We start from the raw sequence: 25,518 nt of genomic DNA, 5'->3' as shown, positions 1-25,518 counted from the left end.
CCTTTCCCTTCTTTCAGTGGTTATTGATTAACGCACAATTTGCATATCGGGATGATACAGTCGCCATCAAAATGTTATCTTAATTTTATTACTCACAAGTAAAATTAAAAAATAAATTAAATAAATTATGTAAAATTAAATAAATGATGTAAAATTAAATATTGCAATTATAAATTTGTAACAAGAAGAAAGTATTCTCTTTATATCGTTTTCTTTTTTTTGACAGATTCTTAGACAGATTCTCTTCTAATGTGAAACTAAGTTTACCCGGCGAAAATGTTAGTGGTTCGCGTTCCAAGATTTACAATAAAAGATTTAAATTCGGCTGATGCGAGCGACAAACTACGTAGATCGAGAATCAAATTCAATTTCATCGCGAATTCAATTTCATCGCGAATTCAATTTCATCATGAATACGTTTGCGCGCGTAATTTCCAGTGTATCAACAGCATGACTCTCGTCGAAACTACCCCAATGTTTATTCACTCCCCCCCCCCCCCTCCCTCCCCCCTCTCCAGGATATGCGTCAGCCTTGCGCGTGCTTTGTGACAAGGCGTGACTACCTGTATCTCACAGATGTCTCATCGAATCGTGCTCGCACGCGATTTTCGTTAAGCACATCCGTTCTTTCCCGACACCCTCCTCCTCCCTCGCGTCTCGTTTACTCGAACTCTCCACGCACGACGGCTCGAAAGAAGATAAACGGAGCGACCTCGTCGTTCTCGTTGAATGATAAACGAGATAGACTTCTGACTTTCCACGCGGAATGATTAACGTCATTTCGAGCGCTCGTTTCGTCCGCTTTCGAAATCGGCCGAGAATGCGCGCATTCCTCGGTTCGTTTTAATTAGTGCGTGGCGCTAGGAAAGTGTCACGTTTTTGCACACAACTGATAGCAAATACTTTCGGCGATCTTGCACAGACGTCGGCTGGCTTTAGAATGCAATATATCTGCATCGCGAGCCGCGCACGTGTACCATGCACGCTCGCAGCGATTCACCGGCGAGTGAGCCCATATGCCGCGAAAGTCATCCTCGTGTAACGTTACAAAAGGGACGTCGGACAATGACGAATGAATCGCTATGTACTGCGCGAATAATGCCGCCCGTTCTGCCGTACCGATCACGATGAGCACCCATCTTTAGAGACTTTTTTTTTCTCCTCTCGTTTCATTGTCTGTGCTCTTTCACCTGACGACTTGCATCGATTGATTAATACTTAATGCTGTCAATATTTAATAAGCTCAGTACTTTTATCGCTGCGCGAGCTTGGTAATCCAAGCGAAAGTGTGCTTCAGTCTTTATGATAAAAATTTTGTATTAATATAAAAGTTAGCGAAACATCAAATAATGCAAATTAATTAATGTATATTTCTTTTGAAAGTAAAAATGTTTTAATAACTTGCATTAATAAAATCATATATACAAAAGGGTCTACAAAATTTTGCAAAGTCTTTTTAAGGGAAAAATGGACGGATTATTTTCTGAACGTCAGAGAACAACTTTCATTTCAGCTAAGAAAAATTCCCTTCGTTTGCGAGGCTCGACAATATCTACGACCCTTCTTCCTTTTCTTCCTCTTTGGCACACTTTATTGCGCAGAGCAACTTATTACCGGAAGCGCGAAGGGGGAACGGGAACGAATGGGAAACGGGGAAAATAGCTGAAGCCCGTGATGTCTACGTATTGATTTCATCCCGAGGTTTGAATTCGAATATGCCGGAACTGGGGAAACCGAAATTATTCAGGTGAAACCGAGGACTACGAGGGCTACTTCAACCAGACACTTGCCCATAAATTAAATTCTACTCCGTCGCCCAGGGAGAGCAGCTACGCGAATGGGCCAATGCAATTAGCCCGAGTAAAGCCGAACAATTATACGAGTTAGCGTCATTGTGACTACGTCTCCTGGCAAACATCGTCAAAGGACGATCGATATTGGAGCGCGCAAAGTGCTCCAATGGGTGTCGTGCGATCTAATTTCGTTTCAATTTTGACAGAACTTAATTATGATATAATGTCGCATTTCTTGATTATGTCTCTTGGATAATTCGCGAAAATATTTGGGAACGATATATTTAACTTGTACTTTAAGAACGCATTTGCTGTAAAGAATTTATAAAATTTTTAAAGTGAACGACTATCCTGCGATCGAAAATTTAAAGACCCGTCGTTTGGAGAAGGTAATGATAAATTAGCAAATATTTGCCGTTCTGCCGTTGTCTGGCAAAAATCGCGTACCATTAAATCAGCTCGGATTCTCGATATAAAAATGCATCCTGCATTCGAGAAGGACAAGAGCAAGAACGAGAAAAAGATATGAAAAACGAAGAGTAAAATGAATGCCCAGCAGCAGTGAGAGCTCAACGACGATGGTACTAGATGAAAATGGAACCGCGGAAGCTTACAGATGAGAAGCAAAAAATGGCAATTTTCAGCGGAATTCTATATCGCTTGTGCCAACATTTTCCCATCCCGTAAGGGACAAAATCGTCGTCGCGCGAGAGAGCGAAATTACTCGTGGGGACAATAAAGGAGTAGAAAAACCTACGCTAAAACGCAACAATACGTTTTAAGAAGTTGCATCGTAACTGCTGCGCCTTCGCGAAGAACGAAACTACTGGAGGTAGTTTATACACATAACGAAACTATGAGGTATGATACATTAATTTCCATCGTACAGCATGTACAAAATTATTATCTTAGATTAGAAAAATCGCGTGAAAATTATTTTTCTATGCAAGAATTTAAATATTTACTAAAATATTTAAATTCTTATATAGAAAAATATTTATTATTATTGATGTCTTTTAATTGTTGTATAAAGAAGACAAAAATTCTCGGTATGAAAGAGAGAAAGAGAGTAACAAAGAGAGAAAGAGTATGTTTGCATGTAGAAAATAAAATAGATCTAAATCAAAATTATTACAATTTTCTAATAATAATTTATTCCGAGAAAACCTATCCTTTTAAAAAAATAGACAGTTACGTAACTTTTATATCTTAAAAAAATGCTAAATTGTTCTGTATGTAGATACAATTATCGAATAAAATATTAAATATAAATATAATAATTATACCCCATGATAGAAAAAAAACAACTTCTTTCTCTGATACAAAATTTTAGAAATTTAATGCTAGTTTCTCCGCGATTTCTAGTTTCTTTCTCGATTTTAGCACCACGTTACACTCTACGTCCCATGGGTCAATCCTCCATGGGTTTCTCGGCCAGCACCATCATGCGCAGTGCCTTTAAGGTCTGTGCCATCGCCTGATGGAGAACGCGGTGCGCAGCCGGCAATTCTGTCAAAACCCCCACCAATTCTTCGAGACCTGCCGAGCACGGGTACAACCACCACTGCCACCACCACCTCCATCGGTACTCCACCTCCAGCTTTTTCGCTCTCTCTCTCTCTCTCTCTCTCTCTCTCTCTCTCTCTCTCTCTCTCTCTCTCTCTCTCTCTCTCTCTCTCTCTCTCTCTCTCTCTCTTTCTCTCCGCCAACCACCACCATCGTGCCATCCACCATGGAAACCGACTAGTGCGCATTCTGACTTCAGTCCAGCAGACGGTCTCAACCTGCTCGGACCGACGTAAGCAGGTGTTCGACAGAGAGCGAATCCATCTACCGGTCGTTGTTGCCAGCCGCGTTCGCGTCGCGTCGGATTCTTCCATCCATCGTGGATATCCTGAGGTCTCCTCTCCGTGGTGGTGTCGTATCGAGAGGTCAGGGTGACAAAGTGGAGCTCGGAGCACCGCGAGCGGGAGTGCCATCGAGAGGGTCGCGTTGGCGGGGTCCAGCCGGGATTTATGGAACCACCCCATGGATAGTAACATGTCAACCGCCGCCTTCATGCACCGGTATGGGAAAAAGAACATTAGATCGATACGAGTCGTACACGCACCCATATACACGCACCCCATACGCAGACACACACACACACACACACACACACACACACACACACACACACACACACACACACACACACACACACACACACACACGCATATGTATAAGGAAGCGCTCCTCCCCGTTTGTGTCGTCGTCCGGTTGGGGGGTTTCTCGTGGTTCCCTCGCGCGGCTTTCAAAAAGCTGCCTCCGTCGCCGATCGATGAGTTCGTTGCTATGTCGCGGCGCTGATAGAGGCGCATGAGAGAGAGAGAGAGAGAGAGAGAGAGAGAGAGAGAGAGAGAGAGAGAGACTCTCCCTCCCCCTCCCAAGCAATCGTCCAAATTTATGCCAGTCCACGGAAATTGAAAATCGCGTACGAACAACTTGGCCAGGATGAATTAATTATCCGGAATATAAATATTGCTTATACACGACCGACATATTTGTTCGACTAAACTGCATCTTGGAACGCAGTTCTGCGCATGAAATATGTATTCACCGAGAAATTTTAGATTTTACGCACAGCTTGTGATCGGAGGCTCTTATCGTCTTCGCTCGTAAGACTGGTTGACGAGAAAATCAACCGCTTCGTTTGTAACGATCGAGCGGATTATGAAAAGACCTACGTGCTTATGAAAGAGTTCATAACAATGAGGCTTGTTGCCTCATTAGAATTGTACGAGAAACAATCGGTATTCAAAACTTCTCGGATTCGTACTCGCTCTATCACGTTGTTTCGACAAATAATCGCTCTGCCCGCAATCGATGTCGCAAAATAAGGACGGAGCGAAAGCGCTCCATCTGTTTCCCCCCTACAATTCTTTTATGCGAAACTCTAACTTCGTACGACGCGCGCCCTTCCTTTAAATATGCAAATTTATAAATACGCGAATTTTTTTTTTTTTTTTTTTATACGCGGTAATTACCGCGGCGGAATAAATTACGCGCGTGCGAATCTTTATAACGAGTTCTGTACGTGTCGGAGGCGATGTTTTCGATCGAGGCACGACACAGTTCTCTATCCGATCGCCGAAGCGTGGAAGACTCCCGGGAATCCAGTCGCGGTAATCGTATGCAGTTGCAGGCAGCACGGCAGAGGCTACTTAGACGGCATTCCATTAACCTGCATTTTCACAGAAGCAGGCGCGTCACCTGTTCGGTTTCCCCGGGAACACGACACGATGTCGAATCGGACCAGCCCCGGTTTCCTTGAACCTGCGGATACCGCAGCCATTGACCGCGCGCGCGGGGCCGGCTCTCGCCTCGTCTCCGTGACGAAAGGCCCTAAGTGCGCGGCGTTCTCTCTTTCTTTCTCTTTCCTTCCTCTCTTTTTCTCTCCCTCCCTTCCATCCATATCCGTTTCCCCACCCCAGCGATTTCTTTCTCATCTCGTCGGACACGCGGACGCGCGGATCCGCTTCTTTGGCGATTTTGCGTTGAAACGCTAATTACGCTTCTGCTAAAACGCTAATTACGCTTCTTGGGACTCTATATCCCTCGGTACACAGTATCTTTTTATTCAATTTGCAATGCTAAGGAAAATCAACGTACGTATCGTATATAACATTGGAATGTTATCCACGATTATTGATTATAATAATTGTTCATTCTGACGTTTATCATTATCGATTATCGATCTCTATCTATCTCCTCTTCGTAGGCTTATCGTTAAGACGGCTGCGACGCATCTCGCGCAGGGAAACGCGAGTTCGCACACGCGCACGATGCGAGTTACGCGAGGTGCAAAGCGAGCATCGGCCGGAGACGAGAAAAGAGATGGGAGATATATATATATATATGCGTATATCTCTCTCCGGGGCCCGCGGGATATATTTTATCAACGCTGGCGGTGCATAAATCCCTTTTTCCCTCGCGCGACTACCAAGCCGGCTTACTCACTCGGCATTAATTCCGGCCGCGTTACCCTCCTATCTTTCCGGCCCTCCACCCCGCGGACGCATCGAAGTGCATCCCCGTGTTCGGATCTCTAGGCGCGGCGACCGGCTGCGGCCGCGAACTCGTACAAAAGCGAGATGCTGAGCAGCAATCGATATATCTCTCTGTCCCCCCCCCTCTCTTTCTCTCTCTCTCTCTCTCTAACTCTCGGCTAGGCACGTATATCCTGCGGCTATCGGATGACACGGTGTCGATGGACGAGGAAAGGTACTTTACGAGTACGACGACGTTGCCACGCGAAACGAATGACCGTGATTGCGATCTCGGTTCGCGAATAATTCTCAGCAGATTTACAATCGGAATATAAAAGAAAGGGAAAAAAGGAAAGAAAAAGAAAAACCGATCGGACACGTCCGAGCGAAATTGCGAAAGCGATTTGCGAGCATATAAATTACAGCATCGCTTCGGAGAATCGTCGCTCGTATAGCAGACGGACGTATCCAGTGGGCATTCACGGACCTCCATGAAGTATCCGAACATCTCGAGAATTATTCGAATTTATGATAAGTATATAAGAGAAGTTTCTCGTACCGGAGAGCGTATTATGCGAAAACTACCGCGCGCGCGCGTATGTGTGTGGAGGTAAATCACATCAGAGCGACATTAGACTATCGATCGTCTAAAAAGGAGGAACATTCGAGCGAGGAATAAATGAATTTACAGTCGGGGGGAGAATTCATGATAAAACGCATTGCTTTCAGAAAGCCCTTCGTTTAAAGATTTTATTCAATCTCGCGGGATGGAACTGTTTACAGCCCCCCATTAACGTTAACCGTAAGATAAACTCAGACATTTTATTGCCTCGAAACGGACTCTCTGCTTACATGTCCTTTCTTCAAGCCGGTACCATCTCAATTATACATGGCATTCGCTGCGCGATGCTGCCGCCAGTTCGAGATACATATGCTGGCGACGTCGAAACTGGAGCGGCGAGTTGCGCGCGGAAAAGCACGCGGAAAAAGAGGATTTTCTCTCCGGCAACCGGTCGTACTCTCTAGCCTAGAGAGACACACATACACACACACACACACACACACACACACACACACACACACACACACACACACACACACACACGAGTGTGACACTTTGCCGATCTAAAGAAAGAATAAGGTCACGGAGTTGCCCGCGCAACTTAGGCCGCGTGCTGAAAGCGCATTCACGCTCGTGCGATATGACCCGACGGCGGAGGTTTCGCGTGCTTTTTCACGCGGTTCGTCGGGCGATCGGTCGTTTGTCTGCCTCTACGCTCATCCGTGACAGGATGAGCAGACCGGTAACAGAGAACTACAAAGTGAAACTCGCGCGCGCGTATGGTTTCCTATAGGGTTACACGATCGTCAGCGCGAGAAAACGGGGAGCTCTTTCGCTCTGTTCTTCCCTCCTCTCCTCTCCTCTCGCGTTCATCGTCGCGCCCGAAACTCGTTTCACCCGATCGTCGAACGATATCGATTACTGGCGTCAACGACTCCGGGCGTTCACCCGGAAGAACCGATGGGCGGAAGTTCGCCCGCGAACTTCGCCCCTGAATCCGATAATTATCGCCGGCACGCGGCGGCCTCGTTGCCTTCTTTCTCGTAATAGCTTCCGGTAACCGTATAAAGAACCTGCGTGATCGATATTCCCAAACTCGCTCTGGGAAAGTATATTCCTCACGTTTTTGTCGAAAAAGAAAAGAGGTTTTTAAGATGTGAAAGTCTGATAAATTTCTTTAAAAAAATTTTTATTTATTTTTTTTTTTTTTTCTTTAAAAATTCACGCTGAAGAAGTAGCTTCTCGAAAAATGTGCTTTTCGCGACGCACAAAGCCGTTCTTACAACGCTTCGCTTAACTAGCACGCTGGTGCGATCGTCATCGCGGGCAAGGCCTGGAAGGATTAATGCCGGCACGATAAACCGCGGCAGGATCACGCTGGGCGTGTTTCATTATTTACGCCGGCATACCGGTCGCCGCATCCTTGTTGCTTTTAGAACAATACTCGTTGCATTCGCCGCGTTGCAGAACGCGGAAGATCGATGGTACGGAAGGGATCCGTAAACACCGGAGCAGCGCGCTACGATCCCTGCATGCACAGGACGCATCTCAAAGTCTCCGTCTACGATCGTTTCGTAGAAACAGCCGGCCCGCAGCTAAAGAGTTTCCTGCCGCGCAACGCGACTCGTTTGACCGCGTAAAACTTGCCCGTATGCACGATATACGGCCGTTTAGCCGTCGACTGCCAAATAAGGCTACTTACGTTTACCGACTTTTCAGCAGAGACTTACAGAAAGGACAATTTTGCTGGCGAATCTAAAACAATTTGGTCGGATACAAATGTGGAAATAATTTTCTTCAAAGTTATTATGTGTGACATTTAAATTGCTGGAAGATAAAAAATTTTTTACAATATTACCATGATGCTTAAGAGTCCTACACAATAATTTTGGTGGCCCAATAAAATTATTTTCGGATATCTATATCTAATCAAATTTTTAAATTTGTCAAAACTGTCCTCTTCGTGCACGTGAAAGATCGATGAGAGAATATCGATTTCGCATCTTCGCTGCTCGGTACGCAAATTCCCTTTGGAATCTTTTACGTGTCATCCTGAGAGTTGAAAAGCGCGAAATCGAAATATCATTTGATTTTCCGCACACTCTTTTTCACATCGTTTCTTTATTATCGGGCCAGGTTAAAAGCGTAGTGTAATTTAGATCCAGTCGAACTCGAAACGCTCGTAACGTCCCGTGTTTTTGTTGAGCTCGCAACTTGACTAATCTCTCGGCCGAGTAAAGTAGGTCTAGCCGCGTGTACGGTATACATCTATCTACAGATTCGAGCGCGGCATTCAACTGACTGGTACTAGAGAGCCGAGCCTACTTCTGGCGTTATCGGTCGCGAAGGTTTTCTCGCGCGAACCCGGAAGATCCGATCGATCGGGAGGAAGTCGCTCGCTCGAGCGGCGCTCCGGCTTTGGGAGGCCCGACTTTGCGCCCCACGATCCCGAATTCGCAATTGCTTCCTTCCGATCGACTTCGGCTCGCTTTTCGAGGAATTATTTGTGTCGGCCCCGAGGCCGAAACATTTCCCGTCCAGCTAAGTTTCTCGTCGATCGTCCGCTAGGAAGTGGCCCAATTCCAAAGCAATTCCGCTCTCTTCACATCGATTTCGATATATACAAGCTTCTTTTCCTTTTCATTATAATTTGGCCGCCGTAATTACAAAGAATCCGAACGATATGCGCTTAAAGTAAAAGCACGAATAATTTTGCGATAAAATTTTATCGCCGCGGAATACTGCCCCGCATTTTCTAGATTAACGATCGTGCTTGTTAATGCGGTTGAAACTCTTTCTCTTGATGTAGTCTGCGCACCGTGCGTTTATTAACAACGTTTCGTTTTTCGCTGGAATGTTTAGCGTATCGTTCCACGAGTGAATAATGATATATTATATACTTTTACTGCCTCTCTTTAAACGTGCGCAACGTGCGTTTCGCTTTTACCTCTAAATAATACTTCGCTACATGTAAACGAAGATGAAAGCTGACATTCTAGAGTTCTTTATCGAGATTTTGTTACCTAAAATTATTTGACGTGTTAATTTTCTATCTTCAAAGAAAAATCGCGATTTTCCCACAGAATACCGTGCGAGCGAAAATTATACATTACGATTATCCGTCTCGCGGTTTCCTTTCACGTGAAAACCGTTCGGTTATTGCATATGAAAAGCAGCCAGATACGGTACTTGTAAAATTTGAAATGTAAATGAACGAGACGTATTTCACGTAATCGTGCGTCTAACAATAAAGTGGCAAACTCGCGTTTTTTCCACGCTTCTCTTGCCTGAAATTACCCTGACTGAGAATTATTGCGCAGGAGGCATTGCTGCCTTGCTTTTACATGTTATTATTTATTTGTCGCTCTCCTCGCACTCTTATCGTCGTTCTCGTAAACGTACGGTTTTTCCATCTAAATTGAAAATCGTCTGTAAAGTTCGACGTGCCGCTCGCTCGTTGACGTTGGAATTAGCATTCATCGATTCGACGAGACTACCCGGGCGTTTCGTTCGAGCCGAACGATGACAAAGGGAGAAGCGAGATTATGCACCGAGCGCGGCCATTACGCCGACAGCGTGTATACGATCGCGGTAATAACAGTACATTAGCGGCGAACTTATGCATTAGGCAGGACGATAATGAGAGAGGCGCATACAGAAGCGAGATACAAGGGGTCCCTTTTCGTAATCGGCACGGCGAAGATCCCGAGATACCTTAAATCGCGCCCTCACGATATCGCAAACGCTCCGAGAACTAATCGAAATCGCGGCCGATAATTTCGACGTTCCTCGGATTTCTCTTGGATCGAAATCTTCGATTCGAGTTGCACGCCTAAATTAAGATCGCATAAATTAGCATCTCTTATTTGCTCCTTTCAAATAAATTCGCGGTCGATTAATCCGACGCAATGTGGCGTTTCCGTTTATTTAATTTCGTATTTAATCGAGTGACCCGTTTGAATGGTTAAATGATTATAATAATTTTGTATGTATGTTTCAAAATGGTCGTATACCGACGTTCTCCTTTGTGAACGCGTAATTACAATTTTGTGCAAAATGCAATTATAGTCCTGTCATTTACATTGAGTGGCGTATTATAAAATCAGAGAGAACAATAATGAAGCGGAGGGGGAAAGACGAAGAGACAACTTTCTCAATTTCGTGCAGGCGAATTTAGGGCGAGTGGCGATAAGCGGAGAAGCGTCCTACTTGCATCCCTTCGAGAAGAGGAAAAAGAAAAAGAGAGAACCGCGCGTATGATAAACTCGACGTCGGGTTACATTACATGCGATTCATCGCGGGTAACTCGTCGCGAAAAACAGAAGTCCGAATATTATTTAATTTTATATAATTCTCTACGGGAAAGACCGAGCGATCGATCATAGCAAAAGCCACGGCTTGCTATAATCGCCTTTAATAAATTACGCTATTTTACCGGTGCTATTAGAATTAATGTCCGCGAAATATTATATTGATATAATTACGCGTCGCTGGATGCCGCGCCCTAATTGCTCATTTAATTCAATAATTACACCCCGAAAGACATAACACTGGCGAGTTCCAGGAGGAAAATTTCTGTTTACTGGCCGACACGGCCGCATCGTTGCAGTGCGCACACATAAGAAATGTAGCGCATAATCGTTAACATGCCGTGGCGACTGCGCCATGCTATTCGATACATCATTGTCACCATCCTGTGGCCGACCTCGGAATATATCTGCATATCGGTGACACACCAAAGTGACTCTAAACGCTCGAGTATCTCTAAATTATGGCAATTTCGAACGACTCGGAAAAGTTTCGCAAACGTGTAATTTCCTTTAAAGGCTCGCAATTTATTGATTATTATGTTACCGTCGTTATACCCGATGTATGCGCAACAGACCACCGCGCGCTAATTTACGCTTCGTCGTGCCAAGAGGACTTGATGAGTATCCTGCTAAGAATATTCCGTGTAGCCGCAGTTACAACTCGCGGAACTATTTTATATCGATCATCGTCGGTCGTCGAGCTGCCGATTAACGCAACGATCGTCAGTCGTACCGTCAGTCACATCGTCGATGTTCTCGCATCCGAGCGGATCCGCCTGAGAAAGAAAGGACTCGATAATCAGTGATTCGCGATTTTCATCATTACTCCTCGCGAGAGGATACTCATCGAGGAAAGCGACGAAAAAAAAAAAAAAACACCGGCCGCTGGAATTATGTCGAGCGAGCGCGCAACGCGAGATTAGCACCATGTAATTTAATGCAATAATGTGGCGGACGGCCTCGACACGCGTGTTTATAGGGTGATTCCGAAATTTTGCCTTCGAAACTTTCTAGAAGACGAATTCTGCGATAAGTCAATTTATTCTTCATGAAAATATCGGGAAATCAAGATCTAATCACGAAAGATTAAAGAAGACGAATCTCTAATGAATCTAGTTTCAAGGATGAAAATAGACAAGAAAATGGTATTTCATATGGATTTTATCAGTAATTTTAGACTTCGTTGCGACTTCATTACAAGAGTATTTAAAGCTATTTAACGCTATCTAAATTTAATTACGAAATAATAAAGTAGAGAATAAAATTTTCATCAAGATAGAAAAGGCATTTTGCTAATTTGACGGCTTAATTTAACATCACTCTGTATATACATATCTATGAGACTCGGTATCTATGTATCGGTGCCGTTAAACAAATGGACGATGAACGAACGAAGGCCTGGACTTCGTAAGTCATTATTAACTCGCGTATAATTATGCGGCGAAGCGGGTTTCCATCGGATGAAGCGAACGGGGAAAAGCAAGAATTCGCGATTCACCATCCGGGAGTGTGATGGTATTTAAATTGGCTTAGTGCACGCACACAACGTAAACTAACATATATATATATACGTCATCGTTCGTCCTTTGAGAAACTCGCCGCGCGATCATCTCGACCATTCTAAGCGAGCAACCCTTGCTTACTGCGTAAGATTGTTATATCAAGACGTAACATCGACATCCGTATTAAAAGATATATCGATATTACTTGATATCCGTACACGGAAAGAACGATTTTGCTGAAGCATTTAAAAATTTGGTTAGATACAGATCTGAAAGTAATTTTCTTAATTTCTTCAAAATTATTATATGTACAACGTTCAAATTGGTTGCTAGAAGAATAAAAAATTTTTAGTATTATTATGATGCTTAAGAGTCTTACACTTAATTTTGATGGTCTAATAAAATTATTTTCAGGTCTACATACACTACAAAAGTTTTTTATATTCTAGCAATAAATTCGAACGTCTCACATAATAAATATTTTAATAATCCAAATTATTTGCAAATCTGAAATTTTGGCCAGATTTTTAATTTCAATAAAATTCTTCTTTCTGTATATTGGTTTCAAGAAATAATTTATCCTTCAGTTATATATATCTCTTATTAATATTAATAGTAACTAAGTAAAATGTTGTGAAAATTAAAGTCGAAAATTTAATTATATATAAACGTGAGAGAATCAAAGTATTAGAGATATTAAAAGGTTCCGCTTATAAATGTCAGATACATGTCAGATACATCAGATGTCAAAGATAATGAAATACGCGGTCGGTATAAAATATACACTTGAGGAATACTGTGCTAATGACGCTTGGAAAAGATCTGTACGAAATGTTAAAGAGTGAAAGGGAGAGGTCTAGGCTAGAGGAAAAAAAAAAATCGGTCACGCTAAAAACCATAACCGTTTTTGAGCGACTCGAAGCCACGATGATTACGAGCGGATGGCTACGGTGCGATTTTCCATTTTATTTTATGCGTTTCGCGCCGGTAATGCCTGCCGTAATTCCACGTATGGAGCGATTTCATGACAACGGCCGTTTCGTTACTCGAGAGTAATGAAAGTGCCAGTGAAAGTTGTGGCTCGCGAGGCGAATTGCGAGAGGCGACCGAATGCAAAATTTCTCTTGTGTTTGCGCTATTAGAGGTACCTATAGGTGCGCGACGCGCCTTCAACGCCTCTCGTAACTATTACTACATCTGACGAGAACTATCCGTTTTCACTTAAGGGCTTTCAACTCGTGGGATTGCCGTAGCCGGGAACAATTTCGAATTCCACACTTATGTCGCTTGTTATTTTAAACGCGTGTTCCGAGAGACGACTTCCTGACTTCCACTCATAAATATTTTAGAAATTTACTATTGTCTCTTTTTTTCCTCTCTCTCTCTCTCTCTCTCTCTCTCTCTCTCTCTCTCTCTCTCTCTCTCTCTCTCTCCCTTTAGAAATAAACGCGATATACTTTTATACGCTGAGAGTCTCTCGCGCAATTGCGCAATTGCGCGAACGTCGACGAGTTTCTCGATATGCAACAATAATCTCGCACGCACAACTGAATATTTTCTGGATGATTTACGGCCCGAGAAAGTTGCAACTTGTTCGCCCAACAATCGCGGGCATTAAATTCAATTGAATTTTACGGAGAGTTTGTGTCTCCCAGGTCGCTCGGCCACTCGGGACGCGACGAGCGATTTGATTTGGACACCGCCATAAATTCTGCGGGGAATAAAAGAAAACATAAAGGAACAATTACACGGTACGTTGTAACGAATGCAACGTCGAACGGTGTTTTGGAGGAAGACTACTTCATCCGTCCGTGCTTGTCTGCGTCGGTTTCCACATGCCGCCGGCACAATTCTGGGATTTTCGTTACGCCCGTCTCGTCTCGCCCGCGCTTCTTTATATCTCGAAATTTTTCCACCGGTTGACTTGTGTAACGGACCATCGTCCGCGTCATTGTCCTCCCTTTTAATCGCGGAGAGAATATTGCGCGGGACGGTAGCGCTGAACTCGACAAGCGAAATTAATTTCACGTGGGATTTTATTTCCCGAAGACCTCGCGTTTAGATCGTGCAGAGAAATGCGTACGGAAATTTCCTCGAAGCGGCCTTGCGCACACGTCAATGTCCAGTTAAACGTGAAAAACACACGAGACACGCACGCGATAGCGATCATATGCGCAAGTAAAACCAGACGTGACAAATTGTACGACGTGAAAATATTTTAATTTATGATTGGTTTATCGACTTTTCATATCTTAATTTCTAGCAATTTCCTTTTTCCTCATCGCTTGATATATTTCACCAATTAAAATAAATAATTTACTTAACTAGAAATATCGTGCAGTCCTTTCTATTTTTTTAAGTCAATATTTTTTTTAAATTAGTATATATCTCTTATTAAAGATATGATTTTCAAACTTTTAGTTATTCTTTTTATTTTGATAGAATATTGAAATTAGAAAATTGTGAATCTTCAATATTAAGCAAAATTTTTAATATATAGACAAAAATATTAATTCAAAAAATAAGACGGTCAGGACTGATCACGTGGTACATACTTCTGATGTTAATTTTCCTATCACAAATTGATTCGAATAATTGGTACTACTATTGGTTCTACTACATTTAAAAAATTCGAGGCTGCTCACTACTGTTCCGGATAACGATCGGAACTATCTTCATGTCTTCATGTCGTTTATATGACTCGCGCAGCGCTGTGCAAATGTCTCTAAATAGCGCTCGTGCTCGCATGAGAGCCTGGAAATGCCGCGATAGTCGCGTACGCGCCATTCGGAACTTCAGGTGCGTGAGAAAACTCACGCCGAGAGGAGAGAGAGAGAGGGGCTCCACATTGAAAGAAGAAGAAGAGGAGGAACATTGCATAATTAAGGATTGCGATGCCGGTTACATCGTATCTAAACCCTCATAGAAACACACAATCTCACCCCTTCTTTCTTCCCAGCCTCCTCCTCGTACTCTTACGCTCTCGTAATCGACATATAGGGTGTGTCAAAAAACGGAAATAAAATAATATCTGGAGTTAATTTTTTTCTTAACGAAATTATACAAGAATATAATTATTTATTTATCATATATTTTTGCCACAAATCTCTGATAAAAAAATTCTACTTACAATCGTACAGAGAGTAGAAGATATTTCATCCGATCTGTTTAAAGTTCGATCTTTGGATTCTGAATTGTTAGTGCTCCTATATTTTCGCGAGAGACGATCACGTTCGGAACACCGGGAGAATTTAAGATCACCAAGATTAAGATCGCAAGTTGTGGGGCGTCCTGTAGATGGAAGTGCAGCACGCGGGCGGGCACTTATACAGCCGATAGGCGCGTATCTGCGATTATTTATCCGTAGGTTGAACAAATACCACGGCGCGCGCGTCATGGGAAAGGTCATTGAAAAATCGCAGCTCGCGGCGCAGCAGCATTAGCGAAATAGAAACGTCGTTATCTTGCGAGACGAGGCAGCGAGACGCGAGCTGAGCCCCATAGTCGATAACACCTTCGATCGTGAAGCCGGTCAGCTCGACGATCCAGCCGAATGGTACTCTCAGCGGAGAGCCAATTACTATAAGTTTACGATCGCAGGAGGCTTCCTTCCAGAGATTAAAAAACTCGGTTAGCCCTTAACCCTTAGCTGCACTTAGAACTCCTACCTCGCTCCACCCGTGCATTGGCTCGGACTTTGTCTAGTTGGAATTTCTCTTCTTAATTAATTTAATCGACCAATATATAAAAGTTTATTTTTTTATCATCAATGATTTAAACTTCTTTCTCTCTTGCAAAATAAATTCCGAGAATATAGTAATAGTAAGTGTAAATTATTATAAAACGACTATTTTATTTTGCAAGTAGAGTTTTGCGAGTAGAATTCGGCAATTGATTGGAAAGTGGACTAAAATTATAAAAAATAATAGAGATTATTTTGATAATTAAATTAATTATTTTGATAATTTAATTAAATTTATATTATTTAATTTATTAAATAAAATTTGAATTTTATAAAAATTAATAGGAAAGAATTCATCTTGAAAGAATTCATCTTGAAAAATCTTTAGAAAAAAATCGGATATCTTTCTCAGACAAGTTAAATCTCCGTTTATCTCGAGACGCTCTGCTGCGTACGTTTCACATATCACAATCACGCGAGTAAAACATTAGAGCGCGTACGTTGCTGGCACGGCCGAGCCGTGCGAAAAGTCTAATAACCGTCAAGGTAGGAAACGGGGTCAGCGATCTCCAGGAGTCGCACGATCCGTTGAATTTACCGAAGCGAGTTGCAATGTTTCCGAAGTAATCAGCGCCGCTAAAGGTCAGCTCGCGCCTCTCTCGGGTAGCCGTTTATGATCCACGACGACGTGCAAACAACCGCGTGTTCTCTTTAGCTCTTTAGCTCGTGAAAGCAGATGCGCTCGCGTGTCGTGCATGCCACCGCTTCCGCGCGATACCATTAAAAAAGCTGATGATCGATCCATTTCTATGTTCTTATGATACAAAAGTTGCGATATATAGGCTCGATAAGAGACACATTTCAAGTTCATTCACGGAGAAAGTAGGTAGAAAGGAAACATGATAAAGCAATATACCAGTCGACGCAATAACAGGAAGCTTAGATGAAATCGCTCGACGTTATCTTTTTCTCGATAGAATCAATTTTCAAGCCGACATTTAGAGCCATTTTTATTTTAGCGAAAAATTAACGAGTGTATAGTAATCTCTCGTGTCGCAAATTAAATATCGATAATAGCTAACGTAATTTAAAAAAAAAATATTTTTTGTACACAAAGATTTAATTTTCAATGAAAAAAATGCAAATCAGAATCAGAATAGGACGCGCGTGTCTTAGAAGGAGCGTATTTGGAAGGAGTTAAAGAATGGAGTCATTGATCTTGAAAACTCATCGCGAATCCAGCGTTGAATCGAATTCTTGCGAGCGATTGTGTGACGTGTACAATGTACGCGCGGCTGTAGTAAACAGATATTGGCACACACGTGTAAGGTGCAGCGGTTACGTAACGTCGCGGATTTACGGGACCATTCAAAGGCTTACATGTGTGCGTATTACCTGCCCCCTCGAGGGACGTGGATTGACGAATTGACGCCTGAAAACTTTCCTTTCCTTATACGCGCGGTGAAAATCGAGGGTAATGTTCCGGACCGAGACACCGAGTCGGCTGTTACACGAGGAAGGAGAATCCAGACTTCCGTTAATTGTCCGGCGCATTAACCCTTTTGGGACCCTGAATTTTTCTCAGCTGAAAGAGTTTGTGACTTACCGAGGGTATTACGGTTTTAATTGGACGTGTTTTTACGCAACGTAAAAATAGCGCTCTGCGAATCGGTTTTTCAGTTTACGGCCTGTTCAGAAAATGCATTACGAAAAAGATATTCTATTTACGGTGTGCGTCACGGCGAAGGTAATCACTGAATTATAATTGGTCTCAGGTACGGGATTATAACGCACGGTCTTTGAATAATACGCTCTGGGTAGTATTTTTTTTTTTTTACGGTTTACCACGCGTAATTTTCCTACGCGGGGAATAATTAGCCGGTTAGCTAACGAGTATAATGCAACGGATTGCGGATTAACGTTACTTTATCTTCTCACAGTGTGGTACACCGCGTGTCGCCTTCGGCGACAGTGTCGCACACGGCGCAATTTAACGTTTAGTCAAGCGTGTCCCTTCTCTCTCTCTCTCTCTCTCTCTCTCTTGCCACGTGAATTTTCAACTTTCACCCGCAAAAACGTCCTGGCGGGTGAAAACCTACGATATAGGATTGAGATAATGACGCGTGAGTTCTGCCAAATAGCATAATGCTCGCTCGTCGCAGCCGAAGCGACGTTAGAAAGCTTCACGATCGGTCGATGCATTCGCTCATTCCGATATTTCCTTATAAACATTTCAAGTAAATTATCATTTAACAATTAATGCGGAATAAATCCTCAATATAAATTAAATATCAATTAAATACCTGTTCTGTGTAAAATAAAAGGAATAAATGATATAAAAGGAATTTATCTTCTTAATTTCTCGATTATGTATCAATATTGTTTATCTTTAAACATTTATTCGATTTGACTCGATAATAATGACACGTAGTTGGTTTTCTTGACTTCACGATACTAAACAATTTATGATACAAAATAACTATCAGAGAAAATTAAACGATACGAGTTTAGAGCTGAATATATGCAAAAATACGTCCGACAAGTTTGAAAGCGCTGTCACGGGCGCTGTTATTATCGTTTCTCGCGAGAGTTTTTACGATCTGATTTTAAATTTTCTCGGTTCATAATTTAGCGGAATGCTCGTCTACAACGTGCTCAATCTACTCGCAACGGATCGTGCCAAAGTCGGCTGCAGGCAGGCTGCAAAAGGACGGCAATTAGCTCGAGAGAAACGGGAGCAATTACGCTTACGTTTACACGCGGAAAAAGAAATGAAAATAAACCATTATACGCGATAATAATGCCATTGTATTCGAACGTGTTTCGCGCGTACCCGACACGATTTTACTTTCGCGTCAATTTCGGACGTAATTAGATAGTTTCTGGACACGCTCCTAGGAAATCGTATGCCCCTTCCCGGAATCGGTCCCACGATTAATAACAACTCTTCACGATATTACTCTTCGTGGAAAAACGTCATGTATCGCGAGATTCCGTGTTGCGGGCAAACGCGAAGAAGTATGCCGGTTAACTATTAAAATTGCGATCGCCAACGGTTGGAAGGAGCGTTGCGGTCGCTCGCGACATAACAGATGTTCTTTTTTTTCGTACGCCGGACCGCACAATTAAGCCGCGGAATTGCATGTTAATTTAAGCGACATGTGTCCGTCGCCTTGGCGAGTGTATACCATATGCTGAACGAAACGTGTAGAAAGGTGCATCGAAGGTGATATTACATTAATCTTTTGCTACGACGTTGTAAAATGCAACGAACGAATTGCAATATCCCGTCGCGACAAATAATCCATTCTCGATGAAATAAGATCATGCATTGCAATCGTAAATGTGTATGTACACTTAAAACGAGTTTTGTATAAGAAATATCTCTGTCAAAAATTTCCCGATAAATTCTTTTTGATGATGAATTCACGGTTCAATAAGGAGCTAGTTAATAGCAAAAATATGTAAATTCAGCCTCGAGAATGAGAGAGAGAGAGAGAGAGAGAGATTTTCTAAAATCAACAATCTTATTGGATAATTAATGGTCTGCCGATTGAGAGATGTTTTGTGCTCTGGTAGCTAGCAGCTAAATATCGAAGAGATATCACTGCCGCTGATGGGTGTCGCTGACCCGCTGACACACATCGATCTCCTCGAAATGCACACGCGTTTCTTACGCCCGAGTGTCTACTCACGAATACGAACGAGCGCGTTTTGCTGCCGCGTGTCAACGAACTTGCCCGACTGCCTCTCTGAGTTTGAACTATTTTCTCATCTATTCGTATCGCGGTAATACGAATTAGTTAAAATTCGAACCGCTTTCGAATTCACGGGGCATCACGAAGACACACGAAGAGTTTGCTCAGAATCCAGCACGAACGGATAATCACCGCGCCGGTAGAAAATATCTCGTAGAAAAACTATCGGAGCTTATTAGCGAAGCTTACCCTTTGACTTATTTTCAAGGGTTCACGGCGATGGGACTCGCTCTCGCTCGCCATAGTTCGAGACTATCATTACGAGTACCCGCGATTTATAGCGTTCGCGACCCGATAAAAATCTGATAGTTATGGGAGTACGGAACGCCCGCAACGTCGTTCCGATATAACGATCGAGATAACGAAAAGATTTTAATTATCCGTGATAGGGCTCGCGGCATAAATTGATCCGTAGATACGATCTGCCGCGCGATTCCCCGCCGCTTTCGATCGTGTGAAAGTGAATCCTCCGTTTCGTAAGTCGAAAAGATACAAAGTCAGTGATTTGCGTTCAATAGCGCATATAAATATATAGATAATATATATTTGGCACTTGTGATGCAAGTGCGTCGTTCCCGAATCGAGAAATGTGTTTATAATACACAGATTATGCCATAAAACGCGAAGTAAAAGAAATAAATCCAAGATAATTACATAATTTAAAAGATGAAAGATACATCTCGCATTCGATTATCACTGTCACATTTTTTATTCAAGCCATTTAATATATGTATAAGGTAGTAATATTATTCCAAAAAATAAATACACGGGAATTAAAGTCGTCATTAAAGTCTCGTGTTTAAAATATTAAAAATTGACATTGTAATTAAATTAATTATTTTAATTATGGAAATTTATTAATAATTGTTAAACAATAAATATAAAATGCGAAACGTTAGGAGTTATTTATCATATATTAATATCAAATATTTTTTAACATATATTTCTATATTTCTCATACATATGATAATTGAAATAATCCATATAAAAAACTCCTTTGTTTCACGATGAAATATTTTCTCGATATCATATTATATTACTGTGAATCTAGTAATATAAAATCGAGCGAATAATAAATATACATGGATGGATTATAAAAGAATAGAATAAACTGAGCATATTTTATATAATATTAAAATAAATATAATTAATATTTATTCATGCATTTATGCAAAATACATTTATTATATCGTATTATACGATAAGTACAGAATTCCTGCATTTTTGTTTATAATTGTAATATAATATGTACACATTAAATAAACTTTTATTGTTTTTTGCACCAACTTATGCAATATTTAATCCTGATTAATATAAAAAAAAAAATCAATGTCATAAACTCATTTTAAATATATATTTGGGAAAATAATAACATAAGATGCGTATATAGGAAGATATTCAAAAATAAAAAGTTTTATGTTATAAAAATAATTCTATTTTATTTACTATAATTTTATTTTATTTTTCATACACTTTATTTGTAGCTATTTTATTTAAGTAATAAATTCAAAAATTAATAATAATGTATAATATTTCGTACACAAAATATCTAAATAATTAATATACTTTATTCTGATAATATATTTTCAATTCCGTTATCTAAAAATTTTATTTTGGATATAAAATATTCAATGAAAAATATAAAATATAAATATAAATTATAAAATATAAACATATTTTTAAAATATTTAAAATATTTTTAAATTTAAAAATAAAATCATTGTTCATATCTCTTTTTATCGAATTTATTTTATACATTTAATATATATTTTTAATTATATATCTGAGAGATTGTTTTGTAAATTTCAAACAGATAGTGTATCTCTAATTAATATTTTGCATCAAAATGCTAATAATTACATCAAATGATTTGAGAGCTCTTTGTATGCAAATACAAACACGTACACACAATAAATAATCGTACGATCTCCAGGATTAAATATCAAAACTAATCTGTCATAGCCCATCCATCTTGAAGTAATGGATCCATGAAATTTCATACATATTTCATATATATTCTTTCATGTAATATAAATTTTTTTATATTATATTATTTTTTTATATGTTTCATATTTTTCTGTATATATATATATATATATATATACACTTTATACTTATACATCCTACAAATTTATTACGATTTCACAGAGCCATTACCTCGATTTAAGATAAAATAATTTCTCACTCACCAATCGATGCGCAGCAGCGGAGTTACAATGTTGCTACGTTGATCTGTAACATACAAATACAAGTTCAAATTATAGCAATCCTCAAATGACGCGTAATTATTAAAGAAAATGAAAATAATTTTATGCGACATAAATTTAATATGCAACGCAAATATGCCATTCGTTTTTCCAAAGTAAATACCTAATAAAACATTTATGTAACATCTGCGTTAAGAAAATTTCCTCAAATATAAACTTTTAGAAGAAAATTATAAACAAAAATTTATTTTTTAGTTACATCAAATATTCGAATAGACAGTAAAATAAATAAAAGTTAAATGTACAAATAATAATAATGCTCACCATCAGGGTTGCTCCGCTGACGCCGGATGCCTCCCAGGCCTCCACCTCCTCCCAGATCTCTCCATTGCACTAGTATAACACAACACTCGCGAAAGAAAGGCTAATTACAACCTGCACTAATTATCAAAAAAAAAAGAGTGCGACACTTCACTCCCGGCCAAAATTAATCGCGGAAATTACATCACAAGAAAATAACAACCCCGAGAAAGATACGGTCATACAAAGATATAACTTCACTCGACATTAATGATGTCACATGATGAGCCGCGGTGTACAAATATCACGAACGGCGGAGGGTAGAAGGGAAAACACGCGCAACCAACTTCACGCGTCGCCCGCCTCGCGAAAACGAATGAATAATGCACGCGATTGTTTTAGGACGATCGTTATCCCCGACTTACTTCAGTACATGATACGCATAAAAATGGATATTATTATACATGCGAAAAAAAAAACGAGTTAAAATTGAAGTTCAGTGCTCGCGGAATGCGACGCACAAAAATATGAAACGCGAGAGAAATTGTGTTCGGCGAAATACGCATTTTAATACGAATGTTCGACGCATTGAAATAAAATTTATGCTGCGCGATTGTTAAGAGTAACTTTATTACGGCTGAATGAATTGCGTTACGATGCTTCGATTCGAACTCGTTCCAATTTGTATATCCGACTTTGCCAATGAACAAACATGGCGCCATTTTCCTTCAATAACGCGCGAAACAACGCGAGTAAAATTAATGGCTGGCTATGATAGAGAAAAAGAGTGAAACCGTGCTTCGGTATCGTACGCGAAATACATATATTTCATGCAGTATTCCGTATGAAAATATGTTATTAACAAAGCAATCGATAATTCATAATTTTTTATTGCTCGAATTGCTTTTTTATGTCGAAAAAATAATCGCGGGTGACCGATGATTCGTATTTCGTTCATCCATATTGTATTATCTGAAATGAACGCAGAGTCAGATAAAATCTGCGTCAATTGCAATTATATTGTCTTTTATTGCTTATAGCATTCGCTTTTATCTTTATGATAAATAAAAATCTGTCGTACGATAAAAAAATTAAATCACGTGACTCGAAATAATAGCTACGCTCATTTCAATTAGGATATAGTTGATAGTTTCGCGTGTCTTTTTCACGTAAAATATCTCGGGGAAACAAAGATATTATTCGGATATGCTTACGACTCAAAGAACTAATTAATTGTGCGTCTAGAATACTGCTAATTGTGAGGAGATGATAGCGCGCTTCGTCCCGTGGCGCTCTCGACCGCGGCTCGGTACGTAGTGGGGAAAAGCTCGCTCGACGCGCCAGGCGCGGTACGTGGTGGGGGAAGGACGCCCAGCGCGTGCTACGCCGGACGAGACAAAAACGGCGCAGCAAAAAACACGACTCGAAATGTTTACTATGAGACTAGTGATACGAAGGATATAAACGGTAACATGTATGTACGTTACAAAGCGAATGTAACGGCCAAATTGAAAATTATTTAAAACATAGAATTATCATTTCTAAATTCTTTACTATGATTAAGCAATTTGCTTACCACTTTAATTTACGTATTTCTTTATGCTACTAGTTAAGCGCACCGAATTCGAGATCACGACGTTAAGATTTTCGATTTTAATTATGTATGTATTACGTTGAGTGTAATAAGGAAAAGAGAGAGAAAGAGAGAGACTTTGTATATTAATAACGAGTAATCGCGACTTGCTTCGGATGATAAAATTGAGTTCATCATATAAAAGTAGTTTTTGAAATTTTTACATATTGTGAGAATTATCTTATCTCGCTTAAAAATTAGAATTATTCTGGCAATACGTTGAATTTTCTAATCATTAAGAGAATTAAATTGGTTACACAATTCTCAAAGCAAAATATATTTTTTATTATATATATTTGAACTCATATATAAAAATGAAAGTATGTGAATTAAAATAGATTCGAATAATATAATAAGATTTAGCTATTTCTTATGTTCATCTACTTCAAATTTTAATTTTAAAAATCTCACGTTTCATGCTCATTTAAAAATAAATGAACATTACATATTTATTTTTAAAGTTAAGTAAAATTTGAAGTAGATGAATATTACGTATTCATGTACATTATATATTTATTTTGTTTTTTATAAAAACGAACTTTTATGGCATGGAAGAAAAATAGTTCTAGAATGTTTTCAATGAAATAAACGCGCAGAATATTATCGCACATTCTTTGTCAATTATTGCAGTAGTCGTGTTGCTCTTCTTTTCTTTTTTTATCGTGAGTAGTATATGTTTCGTGTGAATAATTAGTGACCACCGACATGATGATTGGTTAGCTCCCACGACCTGCGAGCGAGAACATCAAGGTGGCGGAAGTCCATTAAATCAGATATTTCGAGCGATTAATCTTATGTGAAAACAGAATGAATCGTAAGACTCATTGTCTTGTGATGGATATTATTATATTCGTATCTAGATTATGTCATTATCTTTCGTTAATATCATTTTGATTCCAATATATATGTACATATATCTCTCACTTTAAACTTCTTACTAATTTTAATGCAATTTCTGTCAGTCTCGAATTGATGGCGTCAATTAATCATAACTTTAAAACTCGTGATCTTTTGACATTAAGACTTTCGATTTTAATTAAAGTGTCGTGCGGTGATTGCGATAAAGAAAAGAGAGAGACTTGGTATATTAATAACGAGTGATCGCGTCTTCACATAATAAAATCGAGCTTCCAGAATTACACGAGATACTGATACAAAATTGCAGCGGAAATATGATGAGTCATTTGCTATGAATAGCTATCTCGCGACTAGTTACAAGTTAATTGCTCAGTATAATAACAACTTAATAAATATCTGGATGTCATATTTTGTTAAACAAACCTACTTTTATATGTATTTTATCGTATTTTCTCGATATTCAAAAGGATCTCCGTTCCGGTTGCACGGCATCTTTTCGGACAAAGAAAACCGAGAAAAAAAAGGAAAAAAGTATTCGGCGGAAACGTGAGCGTGTCGCGACGCCGCTAGGCTGTGTTGTCTTAATTGCTAAAAAATGCACGCTTAGTGGAAATTACGATGCACTTTAGATAAACAGACTTACGTGACGAACGGATAAAATTAAATATCCGTTGTGTAACCCACATGCCTCTTCGCGGAACGGTCTTGGCTCGATCTTAATAAGGTGTAACATTATGCAATTACTCCATAAGTAGCTCAGCAAAAATCATCGCGATTCCATTCGATAGCTAGCGATTCTGCTGTAATAAATCTGCTGTCTACGCGAAGCCGTTAATTTTCAATCTCTTTCTTCTCTGATGGAATAGCCGCGAATAAATGCGCGAT

General features: G+C 40.2%; 1 protein-coding gene across 2 annotated transcripts in view; it reads left to right on the top strand.

Moving 5' to 3' along the window:
• Nucleotides 1–3,515: 3,515 nt before the first annotated feature.
• Nucleotides 3,516–25,518, top strand: part of LOC105422836 (uncharacterized) — a 38,215-nt gene continuing 16,212 nt past the window's right edge. The window contains exon 1 of one of the 2 annotated variants that reach the window (XM_011632367.3): nucleotides 3,516–3,859. In XM_011632367.3, the coding sequence (XP_011630669.2) occupies nucleotides 3,822–3,859 (38 nt within the window). In that variant the 5' untranslated portion in view covers nucleotides 3,516–3,821. The remainder of the gene's footprint in view (nucleotides 3,860–25,518) is intronic. The other variant, XM_011632368.3, reaches the window with a different exon arrangement.

Source organism: Pogonomyrmex barbatus, unplaced genomic scaffold, assembly GCF_055798465.1.
Source record: "Pogonomyrmex barbatus isolate J1 unplaced genomic scaffold, ASM5579846v1 scaffold1, whole genome shotgun sequence".
Lineage (NCBI taxonomy): Eukaryota > Metazoa > Arthropoda > Insecta > Hymenoptera > Formicidae > Pogonomyrmex > Pogonomyrmex barbatus.
Note: the sequence above shows the minus strand (reverse complement) of the source record. Positions and strands in the feature narration are given on the sequence as shown.